General features: G+C 34.9%; 1 protein-coding gene across 4 annotated transcripts in view; it reads left to right on the forward strand.

Moving 5' to 3' along the window:
- Nucleotides 1–14,255, forward strand: part of LOC123518832 (guanine nucleotide-binding protein G(o) subunit alpha) — a 221,543-nt gene that overhangs the window by 201,039 nt on the left and 6,249 nt on the right. For 3 of the 4 annotated variants that reach the window (XM_045279868.1, XM_045279870.1, XM_045279867.1), the window contains 2 exons: nucleotides 7,246–7,399; nucleotides 8,658–10,485. In XM_045279868.1, the coding sequence (XP_045135803.1) occupies nucleotides 7,246–7,399; nucleotides 8,658–8,845 (342 nt within the window). In that variant the 3' untranslated portion in view covers nucleotides 8,846–10,485. Of the gene's footprint in view, nucleotides 1–7,245; nucleotides 7,400–8,657; nucleotides 10,486–12,675; nucleotides 12,806–13,155; nucleotides 13,310–14,255 lie in introns of those variants that run through there. The other variant, XM_045279869.1, reaches the window with a different exon arrangement.

The following is a 14,255-nucleotide window of genomic DNA, read 5'->3' on the forward strand; positions in this document are numbered from 1 at the left end:
AGAAGACAGAAGAGATCTTACACTGTGGGAGGAATAGGAATTCAGAAAACAAAAGAGGAGAAAGACCTGGATATTACAATAAATGACAATTTATCACCGGAAAAACACGTCAACAACATAGATTGGGGAAACACAATGAGTTACTAAGAAAAATTATATGGGCATTTCCCTTTATAGATGAAGAGATGATGAAAAACTAATAGATTACATGCATAGGCATAGGGGGAAGGAGGGGCAATTGCCCCTGAGTTCTCAGAAACAAGTGAAATTCAGGCAAAACTTTCTCCAGATTTAGGCAGATTATGTAGGCCTGTTTTTTGCTCAAATAACCAAAGTAACTTCTATTAGAAATTCCTGTCAAAATGAGTCAACATGAGCCCAAAAGTTTGAAAATGCGCTGAAAACCTATAAAACACATACACAAATAATAGAAAAAAATTGCAAAAACATTGAAATAAATTGTGGTACTACTGTGTCAATGGCACATAAGCTTCAGTATTTAAGCTATATTGCCATTATTGTCTCACTCCTGACTGGTGGTTTTGGGTCCAAACGTAATTAAAGTAGAAAACACTGCCAGCCTTCTACTGAAGATAACGTTGGCTGAAAATATGCAGAGAAAAAACAGAGATCAACCTTAGTAAAGGAAACTTTGCCAGAACAAAGGCAACCTTGCAGAGGGATGAGTTTAAGCAATACATTAAATTAAAATCAATGAGTGGGACAAGGTAGGCATGTCGGTGGGAAGCTGTAAAAGCAGTTGAGCAACAACTTGTGAGAATAACACTAGCCTTGATGGAACTCATCAACATGAAAGATACCAAGACATATGTTGATGCCAGAGACCTTCTGACCTCTGTATGTGACTTACAGATCATTATTGGTTTAGAAGTGTTGAAGGTAATTTTCTGCAATACCAATGCGCTGTCAAGACACTTACAGGAGCAGGACATGGATGTTATGTCAGCTAAAGTCACTGTAAAAACATTGATGAAATGCAGGGATGAAGAAAACTTTTCATTACTCTGGACAAAAAATGCACAGACAACTGCAGAAAAAAATTAACCAGTTTACATCAGATGTCCAACCTTTAACAATGTCACTCCACAGAAAAAAAGCCTTCAAGGAGGTTGCTAGCCTTAATAGGGGAGAACCAAGCTAGAAAAGACATTGTGTCCAACAAGCAGAAAGCAAGAACTGAAATTTATTATGATGCACTTGACAGGGTTGTAAAGGAGATCCATGAAAGATTTGATAGTAGGAGCTCAACTCTCCTTACATTTTTGACAAAAGTTTTGATGGGAGATGCCAGTGATGACAAGTATAAGGTAATAGCTGATTTCTACATTCTGTAGGAAGATAGTTTAAAGGCTGAACAAAGTACTTATCAAAATGTTGAAACTGATTTTCTGCCTAAAACTGCAAGTAAAATTGTGAAGTTCTTAGTTTCCAATTTTTGTCTTCCACTTTGCCCCACTTCTCAACAGCAGCCAAGATATTAGCCACCATCCCAGCAACATCATGCTCAGCAGAGAGATTGTTCTCATGTCTGCGAAGACATGAGAGCATCATACCTGCGATCAACAATGGGACAGGAAAGACTATCTAGCTTAGCAATACTGAATATTGAGAGGAAATTTGTGAACAAGCTCAACACAGAATCCATAATTGATATTTTTGGTAGACATCATGGTAGAGTTAAATACTTATTCTGAGGTTCATCTTGATATCAATGTGTAGTTATACGTTTTCTTTTATAGTGCTTTAGGCCGGGAACAAACGAGCAACTTTGTGGTGCCATGTTGTGGATGTAGCTCATCATGACTTTCCATTGTTTAGAAGCTGTCCCACACATATGAGCGTATGTGGCCAGTGACTGTGGTGAGCTGTCACTCATCCCTGCCACAGCATGGCATGATTTTGTTGAGGATCCACACACACAGGTGACTGTGGCTGAGCTATAGGCAGTCAGTCACATACCAAACGTGGCCCCACAGTTGCTAAACCCCGCCACAACGTGGCTCCATGGCATGGTGCTACAAAATTGCTCATGTGTTCCCGGCCTAATATTGCTTTTTATAAAATGTTCAGCTGCAATAAGAATACATAATAAAAAATTATTGATTTATTTATATTAGGCATATGGGTAAAATTGGGTCAAAAGGTATCTTGCCCCCCTGAAAGAACTAGTCCTCCTATGCCTATGAATACATGATTCAACCTAAACTAGAATATGCTGCACTTATATGGTCACTATACAATAAGAAAGATATAATGAAGATAGAAAAAATTCAAAGAGTTGCAACCAAAATTGTTCCAAGTTTCATAGACCTAACTTATGAAGACAGATTAAAGATATTAAAACTTCCAACACTGCAATGGGTAAAAGTAATAGAAAACCTATGTGGGAATACAAAATGAGAGAAGAGGTTATAATGAAAAGGAGTGAAGAGAAAGACATGGGAATTATTATACAAGACACCCTGCCTCAACATACAAGACACTAACAAATATAAGGGTGGCATTTAACTACATGGACAAGAGTATGATGAAAAAGATCATAACCATGATGATAAAACCTAAACTAGAATAAGCAGCAGTGGTGTGGTCATCATACAGGCAGAAGGATATTAGGAAACTAGAAAGAATCCAAAGGACCACTACAAAGATGGTGCCAGAAATAAAGGATCTTCCCCATGAAGAAAGATGGAAGCAAATGGAACTACCAACTTTGAGGGATAGACTGGAAAGAGGAGATCTAATAACAATGTATAAATTAGTTAACCATGTGGAAAAGATAGATAGATAAGACCTGGTATCACTGATGGAGGATAGAGATATATGAACAAGAGGACACTCCAAGAAGATCATGAAAAGTCAGTGTTTGAGGGACATTAAAAAGTTTAGTTTTCCACATAGGACAATGAACATCTGGAAAGGATTGATTCAAGACGTTATAGCAGTAGAAAGTATGCACAAATTTAAGGAAAGGTTGGATGAGAGTAGATATGGTGACAGGTCAGTATGAACCCTGCTTGAATCCTGTGATATACAATTAGGTAAATACACAGAAACACACTGCCAGCAGTGCAGAAAGCAGACATATAAACAAAGTGCTCCCATGAGAAAAATAGTATCTGTGGAGATAGAGATTAGGTGTATGAGGGAAGTTATTGCTGGTATATTAGAGAAATGAGATCAGCTGGTCCAGGAAAATCAAGAACATAAAGTGAAATGTGATGAATTAGGGGAAACAGTGAAATGAGGTCTACACCAGAAGGAATAAAATAAAGAAAACAAAGCCCTAAAGGAGAAGTGTAAAAGCTATGAGGCAACATTGAAAGGGCTTAGGGAGAAGGTTGAGGCAGGGAAGGAGTAATGAGTGAAGAAAAATTGAGTGGAAAAAGGCATGAAAAAAAGATTGAGAGGATGAAAAAGTGAACTTTCCAGAATTGGATAAACAACAAATATGAGAAAAAAATGAAGGACACAGTGATACAGGTGATTAAGGAAAAAGAAGAACTAATGAGAGACACAGTAGATGAAAAGAAACGTATGATTATATATGGACTGCAAGAGAAGAAAAATCTAGTGAAATTTGTGAGAGAAAATGAGGAGAAAGAATGGTAAAAAAGATTACTTCAAAGGTTCAGATTGAAGAACAGGGACTAGAGAGAGAAATTTAAGAAATATATAGACTTGGGTAATACAGTGAGGGATCCTTACAGCCATTAAAAGTTAAACTGAAGTCCCAAGTAGGGGTCGAAAAAATATTGGCAAGGACAAGAAAACTGGCTGCAGAGATACAGAATACAACAACATTTAGATAAAGAGGGATATGAACCAGGAAGAAATGGAAAAAAAAAAAAGAGAAAAATGAGAAAGGAAGCTAAGGAAAAAAAAACAAGACAAGGACAGAGAATGGGAAGAAGAAATTTTACTGGAGCGTACAATATTAGACATGAGGCTGAGGAAATGGTATGTCAGAGAATGGGAAGGAAGACATTAAGAGTTATGTATACAAACATAGAAGGGTATGTATCAGGAATGTTGAAAGTGAGAGACTCTATATTGGAAAAAGGACCAGACATGGTATGTATAATAGAAACAAAATTAAGCAAAGACATTCAAATAAATCGTAAAGGATAAGGATATAATGTTCAGAGGAGAGACAGAAGAGGAAAAGCAGGGGGAGGAGCATTGATAATGGTTTGAGAGAATATATATGTCGAAGAAGTACAATATAGAGATGGACTGACAGAGATTTAAGTATAATAATTAGGACCAGTGGGAGGGAAAGGAGGAAAATCATAGCTACATTTGTGCCACCAAAGACTAATACATGGAAACTTGAGGTATACAAGTAAATGCTAAATGAAGTGTTGAAGTGCTTGGACAATATGCTAAGAACCGACAGAAAAGTACTACTTGTGGGAGATCTAGATTGCAAACATATTAACCAAGAGTAAAATTAATTAAATAATTATGATGTATGATAGGGGGAAGAAGTGCTACTACTGGCAGTGGTAAACACAATGGACCAATGGGTGAAGGAATAAACAAGGTATAGAGGGGAAGAAAAACCACCATTGTTGATCTGATATTCATGAAAAAACCAGGGCCTTGTCCAACCATCAAACAACATAGCCTCTACGGGAAAAAGTGATCATGTAGTCCTAGAACTTGAATTGGAGGATCAAGAAATTTTGAGATGGGATGAGGGACACAAACAAGGAAGACTGAATCAAATTTTGAAGGATAAAGTCTGTATTTTGGTAGTATAAATTGGAAAGAAAGTATGCAAAGCAAGACAGCTCAAGAGGAGTATGAAATCTTCCTAGACAAGTACAATGAGAATGTAAGGAAGTATGTTCCAGTATACAGAGTCAAAGAGAGCAAATACATGTGGTAAAACGCTACATGTGCGAAAGCTAAGAAGAGAAAGCATGCTGCTTGGAAGAAATTCAGAAAGCAGAAAAATTAAGAAAATAGGAAGCAATACAATGAGGCACAAAAACAAATACATGAGAATAAAGAGGGAGGAGGAGAGAAAATTTTAAAGGGATGTTGTAAATAGATGCAGAGAGGAACCCAAGCTATTCTACAAATATATAAATGGAAAAATGATGAATCAAGACATCATCACTAAGTTAACTAAGAGAAACAGGGTATATATGAAACAAAAGAAGAAATGAGTGGACTGATGAATGAGAGCTTTAGATCAGTATTTAATGTAGAAGGGGGTTTTATAGAACCAAACGACGAAGTGACGCATGAAGTGTTATGAAATGTTATGGTGCAAAAAAAACAGGAAATTAGCAAATTACTAGAAAAGGTAGATATAAGAAAAGCAATGGGGCCAGATGGAGTATCAGGATGGACACTAAAAAAATGTAGACCCAGTTTGGGATGTGATCAACTGCTCATTAATAGAAGGGGATGTACCAAGTAATTAGAAAAGAGCAAATATAGGCCCAATATATAAAGGAGGGTAAAGAAGACCCCTTGAAAATTACATCTATGTTACTCTCTAGTGTTGTGGGAATGCCCTGTGAAATTGTTATTAAAGAAAAGTGGTTGGATTATCTGGAGGTAAATGAAGTCATAAATAACTCCCAATTTTGATTTATTAGAGGAAGATCATGTGTAACAAATATATTAACTTTCTATACACGGGTAACATATGAGGTACAAGCAAGAGGTGGATGGGTGGACACAGTGTATTCAGATATTAGGAAACCTTTTGACAGAGTACCACATAGAAGACTCCTATGGAAAATAGAACATATAGGAGGAATACAGGGAAGTATCTTAAGTTGGGTGAGGGACTATGTAACAGAAAGAGAAATGAGGACAGTGACTAGAGACACCCCATCAAGTTGGGGCACAGTAACTAATGGCATACCACAGGGGTCCTTGCTGGCACCAATAATGTTTTAAATATATTTTAATGATATTCAAGAGAACCTGAGTAGCTACATACATGTTTATTTGTATACTGATGATGCAAAACTCCTGAGAGTAATAAGGAACAATGAGGATTATATGAAATTGCAGAGGGATATTAATAAGATCTAGGAATGGAGCCAGAAATGGAAATTAGAATTTAATGCCAAAAAATGTCATGTGATGGAAATCGGTAAAAGTTGCAGAAGGCCTACATTGAAGTACAAAATGGGAGAAGAGTTATAATGAAAAAGAAGGAAGAGAAGGACCTGGGAGTGATTATACAAGACACCCTGATCCCAGAAAGGCACATAAATATGTTATTTGCTTCAACATATAAGACACTAACAAATATCAAATACATGGAGAAGAGTATGATGAAAATGATCATAACCATGATGATAAGACCTAGATTTGAATATGCACTAGTGGTGTGGTCACCACACATGCAAAAGGATATCAGAAAGCTAGAAAGAATCCAAAGGATAGCCACAAAGATGGTGTCAGAAGTAAAGGACCTTCCTTATGAAGATAGACTAGTGGAAATTGAAGGATAGAGGGGAGAGAGGAGATCTAATAATGATATATAAGATAGTGAACAGGATGAAAGAGATAGATAAACAAGACTTGATATCACTGATTGAAGATGGAGATAGACAGACAAGAGAACATTCTAAGAAGATCAGAAAAAATCAGTGTTTGAAAAACATTAAAAAGTTCAGTTGTCCACATAGGACGGTCGACGTCTGGAACAGTTGAATGATGGGCACAGCAAAAAATGTACACAAGTTTCAGGAAAATTTGGATAGAATTAGACATGGAGATAGATCACTACGAGTCCTGCTCAAACCCTCTGATATACAACTAGGTAAATACATCCTGGCAATTAAATACACAGACACACACACACACACACACACATTTTTGTTTTAAAGAACAGCAAAGAAATTTACCTAGAGCAACTATATCAAAGCAAGTGTGTGCAAGCACACCTCACTTTTACCCATCAGTATGTTCATTCAGGAAGTAAGCATATATATATATATATATATATATATATATATATATATATATATATATATATATATATATATATATATATATATATATATATATATATATATATATATACTGTATATGAATTATTTCCTATATCCATGACACCTGGAGTCTTTATTGGTAAAGGAATATTTTGAAAAATAAGTGCTACCATAAAATTAACCCATATGAGTAGTTTGGCATATTTATAAAATTCTTGAATATTGTTTCATTACAGAGATTTTTAATTCTCTTTTTCAGAATCGCATGCAAGAATCTTTAAAACTGTTTGACTCTATTTGTAATAACAAGTGGTTCACCGACACTTCAATTATCTTGTTCTTGAATAAGAAGGACTTGTTTGAGGATAAGATCAAGAAGAGTCCAATCACTATATGCTTCTCGGAATACACTGGTAAGGTCTTCAGAGCAAACCATTCTACTCCTGTCAAAGTTATTTTATTCAAATTACTGAAATTACCCTCTATATGATAATGGTTGTTGAATTCCAGTTACAAAGATGTGATCATTGCTTTTCTGTGGGTCAGTAAGCCAAAGGAATAAGTCAATATAAGCTGTTGTGATATGCTATTAAAATCTGTATTGTGAAAGGGGAAAGAGTAATAAGAAATAGTAGATTTATCTTTATTGTTCTGATGGCATAATGATTTGTGCATGTATTTACGTCTGAGGGAACTGAAGATAGATACCAGGGGAAAAATACTTGGGCTGGTCATGTTTAACAGTAAAGCTTCTATCAAGTGACAGCAAACAGATATGAACATTAAGGACACTTTGACTATGTACTTGAAAAATCTTGTACTCTTAAAATCTACGTAAGGTCATATGGTTATTATGTGTGTAAATCAGAGAGAGATTGATAAATGCAGAGTGTAGAGCTGCATATTGTGAAGTCTGCTGTATATGCTTGATATGATTGCTCATAGATTTGGCACTGGTGGATCAATACATGGTCACAGCTTTTCAGATTATAATGATTTCAAAAATATCATCAATAAGCTGAAAAGCTGTGAAAAAACTAATTTATAAAGATTCAGCTTCAGATGCTGGTCACTTAGTCAAAAAACATTCACAAAACGTAACTTTCTGAATAGGTGAGAGCAGCACATCCCAAGGCTAAGGCTGAGCTAGACTGGATTAGGAGTGGCACTGGAATTACAGAACTTCTTTTCAGGGCATTTTTTTTTATCTTTTTAAGTTTTGTGTTGCTGTTTTATTTATTTATTTATTTATTTATTTTATTTATTTTTTTTTTTTTTTTTTTTTTTTATTTACTCTAAACTTCTCAACATGGTGAATATTCGTATTTTCACTTTCCTTGATGTTAGTTTTCTGGATGAAGTACTAGAAGTACCTTTGAGATACTATAGATAATAGTCACTGATGACTATTCGTTGAGTTGCAAGGATTATTGGTGACAAACCAGTATACTTTCCTGAATACACATAATCACTTTTATTAATCTTGCTAGAAATACAATGAAATTTATTAAATTATATAATTTAAAATGTAGAATCACATTAAAGAGACATTCAACATTGAATTTATTGCATATTTATTACTTCAATCTTCATTAACCTGTATTGTCTTGCAACATTGAATTTATTGCATATTTATTACTTCAATCTTCATTAACCTGTTTGGTATTGCAGGAGCCCAAGATTATGGAGAAGCTGCAGCTTACATCCAGGCCCAGTTTGAGGCCAAGAACAAGTCCACATCTAAGGAGATTTACTGCCACATGACCTGTGCTACTGACACCAACAACATCCAGTTTGTGTTTGATGCTGTGACGGACGTGATTATTGCCAACAACCTCCGTGGGTGTGGCCTTTATTAAGGAGTGCCTCTCCACATAGCTGTGTTCACAGTAGGAAATTTCCGGTACAGTCGTGGTCTAGCTTGCTGCCCCAACGGTGTTCCTACCTTGTGTAAGGGTTGGAGCATCTGTTGGGAGGAGCTGCTAGTTGTACCTCCCCACCAGCCTGCCCCAGCCTGCCCCTCATTCATGCCTAAGTGAAGGGTAGGACTGGGGAGCAGCCTGATGTTTGAGTCAGACTCTGATAGTGGGGCATTTATTGTTGAGGAGGAAACCAGGATACTGTTGAGTGTTACATGTAATTAACTATTTATTGCAAAAGTTTACTGAAGTACGAATGATGGAAGATACTATGGACCTGTTTAGGGAATACTCTAGAAACTGTGTGACAGTCTCAGTGAGTCAAGTTCCCAGACTAGCCTTATGGTACCAAATATTTGCTTCAAAAATTATATCCCGAAAAGAAGAAAATAAATCCATTCTTTCCTAATGACACAGCTCATGACAGTATTATGGATGAAATATAGCAAAGTTTAATCCAGTATGCTATACTTCATACCAAATTGATCTTGACTGAACACTGTTTACAGAAGAGGTATTCAGTGTAGATTTGAGACCTTTTACGAAACAATAGCTGACAAGAATTTTCATAGGTCATAAGAATGGATAACTGGACAGTGAGTGTCATTTACTTCTAGTCATTTCACTATTTTTAGTCATTTGTCACAAAATCGAAGAAATGTAATTTTGTAGCAGAATATCCTAGACAGTTTATATGAAGAGAGAGGTGGAGTGACCCTCTGTGTCTGAGGATGAGAGTGCTGCCTCCCTGGGTGCAGCGTGGCTCATCCATGTAGACGGACTGACTAAAGTATCAAACACTGAAAAGCTATACACTTTCATCATTATTATTTTTGTCAAAACCATGCTGGTCGCAATGCTTAGCAAGTGATTGAGAACAAGGATAATATGAAGCATCTTAGAATGTAAGAGATTTTACTTCCTGAAATTGAAAACATTGCACTTACTTCCACTAACAGCACTTGCCTTATGCCATCCTTTTGTGCATCATTTACTAGAGAAAATCTTGTTTTAGATGCTGAACAAAACTTGGTTACTAATTAAAGCAGAGAATCGAGAAATATCATTTGTCTTTGGTGGTATGTATAATATTGCAGTAGTTGTGTTTGTTCATGGTACAATTAGTAGTTACTCTTCCTGTAGTGTTGCAAGCCAGGCCAAGATGTTAAAGCACAAAGTGCAGACCTCTGTACTGCTGTCAAAGAGTCATGTCTCAGATTTAATGCAGGAATTCAGAGGTGGAATGAATGACTCTGTGACAGCCAACTGCTTGGCATGGCTTGAAATACATGTCTAGTTTTCTTCATCCATAGTACTGTTGAAATATTTGGAAAAGAAAGTTGATTTTTTTCTGTATGGGAGGATATAAAGACACTCCATTTTGAGTCTGTGTTCCAAGAGACCATAATTTATGTTAGAAAAACAAGCAGTCATACACCTTAAAACCTGGGAACTGAGGTATGCCATCCCAGTCTTCATGTCTTGAAGGCTGAGCCACCTCCTGCCACACAGCATGAGGCAGTGAGCATGTTGTCTTGGGCTGAAGGATGAAAATGCAGGATTAAAGAGCCTCAAACATAGCCTACTTTTCATGCATTCCTCAGACTATTAGTTAGTCGTACTCTATGAGAGTATTTAACCATCCCTATTCTGCACTCAGAATCAAATTACTATAAAGCACATTGTATGATAATGGAAATTCCTTTTTATCACAAAAAATTCTTGAAATTTTTCGGGAATTGGGACCAGTGCTATCTTGCATATATAAGTACTTAGACAACCCAAAATGTGGATGAATTGGTTAAATGTGAATATGTTCTATAATGACAACCTTTAAAAATGTCTATATCTATTTATCTAACTAAACACCCTTGTATCTATATACTTATTAACAATCAGTATCTATCAACCACACACACACACACACACACACACACACACACACACACACACACACACACACACACACACACACACACACACACACACACACACACACACACACACACACACACACACACACACACACACACATATATATATATATATATATATATATATATATATATATATATATATATATATATATATATATATATATATATATATATATATATATATATATATATATATATATATATATATATATATATATATATATATATTACCTGCATTTCTTCAACATTAGATATCAGTCATTCTCTAATTTAAAGCAACACTTATTTTCAACTGAACTACATAAGTCTCTGGAAGTAGAGTGAGCCTTATAAAGCTTATTAAGTCCACCAAGAAATTTACAAGGTAATTTACTTGAGACTTGAGTTGCTAAGCTTGCAGATCAAGGCTGACCTTCCTGGTGGTCTCTGAAACAGACATCCAACAAGAGTGCTGAGCGTCACACTGCCAACACAGTTGCCACCACACCAGGGCGCTCCGCCTCATGGTTTGCTTTAGCCAAAATTGTTTGCTTGTGCACATTTTTGTTGATATTGAAGATTATAAGGTGACTACTAGGCATTACTTATAGTGAATCCTTTGAGTTTTTATAATGCATTATAAGTTAACATGAAGTCTACGTAATGCTATTTGCTACTTTGAGCCTTAAATATTGTTAATAGTTTATAAAGAAACTTGAGATATATATTGCCATTATCCAGGCTCTAACTGGTGAAAGCATTGCATATTCCACTTAATCATCCTGTAACAATCAGTCAGATAATAATGTTAGTTGTTGTGAGAGTCCTTCAGTTTCATGATAACTTCTTGATAGACTCAATAATAACTTCCCAGTCAGATATATATATATATATATATATATATATATATATATATATATATATATATATATATATATATATATATATATATATATATATATATATATATATATATATATATATATATATATATATATATATATATATATATATATATATATATATATATATATATATATATATATATATATATATATATATATATATATATATATATATATATATATATATATATATATATATATATATATATATATATATATATATTGTATGTGGTGTTAGGCTTGCTTGTGGGAGTGAAAAAAGTTACCAGCACTAGTCACTCCTGTATCATTAAGTCGGGTACAGTATATCCCTCTTTTATCTTTGTTCTTACTGTTTAAGATTGTGGTACCAGTATTTGATAGAAATATATTATGCACATTGAGACAAGATTGAAAAATCCCTCATGAAAATAATGAAGAGAAGGTTCTGAAGATGTCTAGCAGTAGAATTGCATATTCCTGTGTAACATTGTCTGATTATTACTGATAATGTATATGGTATTAAAGCCCATCCTCTCATGTATGTTATAAGATTGACTGCTCACTTTTGTACAGTGTATCTGCTTCTATAGTTGGTAATTTAATATTAATTATTTACAATTTAAGATGAGGAGTAGATATCCATAATTGTTTCCTCAAAAACTGTCTGTTGGCGAGTACATGTCAGTCTGTCAATGTCCCGGCCCAGCGCCACGCAGGGAGAAGTATTTTTATTTATGACTGAACATTGCTGAATAAATGTACATTTTATTTCGACATAAAAAATTTCATTACCATAATTATCCTTTAAAAGATCAGCAGAAAAGGTGAGATGTTAGTTACATTCCAGATATATAAAGATGCAAATTATTAATTTATTATTGTATGAATTATTGTAAGCTTGCAGCACTTAGGAAAAAAGAAGTTAAGAGTAAAGGTGACTGATTTAAAAATAATTGACTTTTTATAGGTTGTTTGATGTTGGTGGACAACGCTCAGAGAGAAAGAAGTGGATCCATTGTTTTGAGGATGTGACAGCCATCATCTTCTGTGTGGCCATGTCTGAATATGACCAAGTGTTGCACGAGGATGAAACCACAGTAAGAAATTTTCTTAGGTCACCAAGAAATTAATAACAACAAACTGATGCTTGCCATTTTTCTAATTTATTTAGTATTTCTTAGCTCTTCATCATCACTCTATTTCTTTTTTCACTCTTTGCATCTTATTGTCACAAACCAGTACATTCTTTTTAAGCTTTCAGCACTGCCTCCTTGTAAGATAAAGTTGTTAAATCACCAAGAAATAACAACATATACTTCAAAATTCTTCATTACAACAATTGTAATGCAAAAGTTCTTAATCAGGTTTTTGTTGCTTTTGTGTAAGTTAATCAGCTAGTTTACACTTATTGATGAAAAGTTAACAAATATTTGCTTCCCATTTTCAGAACCGCATGCAAGAATCACTGAAACTCTTTGATTCTATTTGTAACAACAAGTGGTTTGGTGAAACGTCAATCATCCTGTTCCTCAACAAGAAGGATCTCTTCTTGGATAAGATTGAGAGGTCTCCACTCACCATCTGCTTTCCAGAGTACACAGGTAAGCTGGGGATAATTTGGCTCCTACATCAGTAACTTTTCACATTTATTTCATATGAATTAATGTAAAGATAATGTGATACATGTTTGTATGTAATATGAACCCAAGCTATACTCATACAGTATTGCTTGTATATAGTATAGTCCTTTCTACACTTCTATACTCCTTTAACTTTTTTTTCCTTTACTTGATGTAAATTGCTCACCTCTGTTATCTCTTTTATATTCTATCTATTCATATTTCTATAAGAAAACATTAGTTTTCTTTTATCTAAACATATCTTTAACATTTTTTTTTCCAAACTTCAAACCACTTCTTGTTCATGCAACAGAAAAATTTTTCCATCATTTATTCAGTATATTAATTCATTGGCATGTTGTAATTAACAAACCTAGTCTGTTACTTCAAGTTTAGTATTTCTGTTTTTCTCTACAAATCCCATATCATTTGCTAGGTGTGTGTGTGTGTGTGTGTGTGTGTGTGTGTGTGTGTGTGTGTATTTATTTACCTAGTTGTAGTTTTACAGGGCCTGGGCTTTATGCTCGTGTGACCCCGTCTCCATGTCTACACTTATCCAATTTTTCTTTAAAACTATGCACACTCATTGACACCACTTCTTCACTCAAACTGTTCCACATCTCAACACATCTTTGTGGGAAACTATATTTTTTTACATCTCTCAGACATCTTCCCTTTCTCAGCTTTTTACTATGCGATCTTGTGCTTTGAATTTCATGTTCTTCTCTCAGGATCAGTTTCTCATTATCCACTTGGTCCATTCCGTTGATCAATTTATAAACTTGTATCAGATCCCCTCTCTCCCTTCTCTGTTCCAGGATTGGTAGATCCATAGCCTTTAGTCTCTCCTCATATGTCATCCCTTCAAATTCTGGAACCATTCTTGTAGCCATTTTTTGCAGTCTCTCCAACTTCCTTATGTGTTTCT

The sequence above is a fragment of the Portunus trituberculatus genome, chromosome 44 (assembly GCF_017591435.1).
Source record: "Portunus trituberculatus isolate SZX2019 chromosome 44, ASM1759143v1, whole genome shotgun sequence".
NCBI lineage: Eukaryota > Metazoa > Arthropoda > Malacostraca > Decapoda > Portunidae > Portunus > Portunus trituberculatus.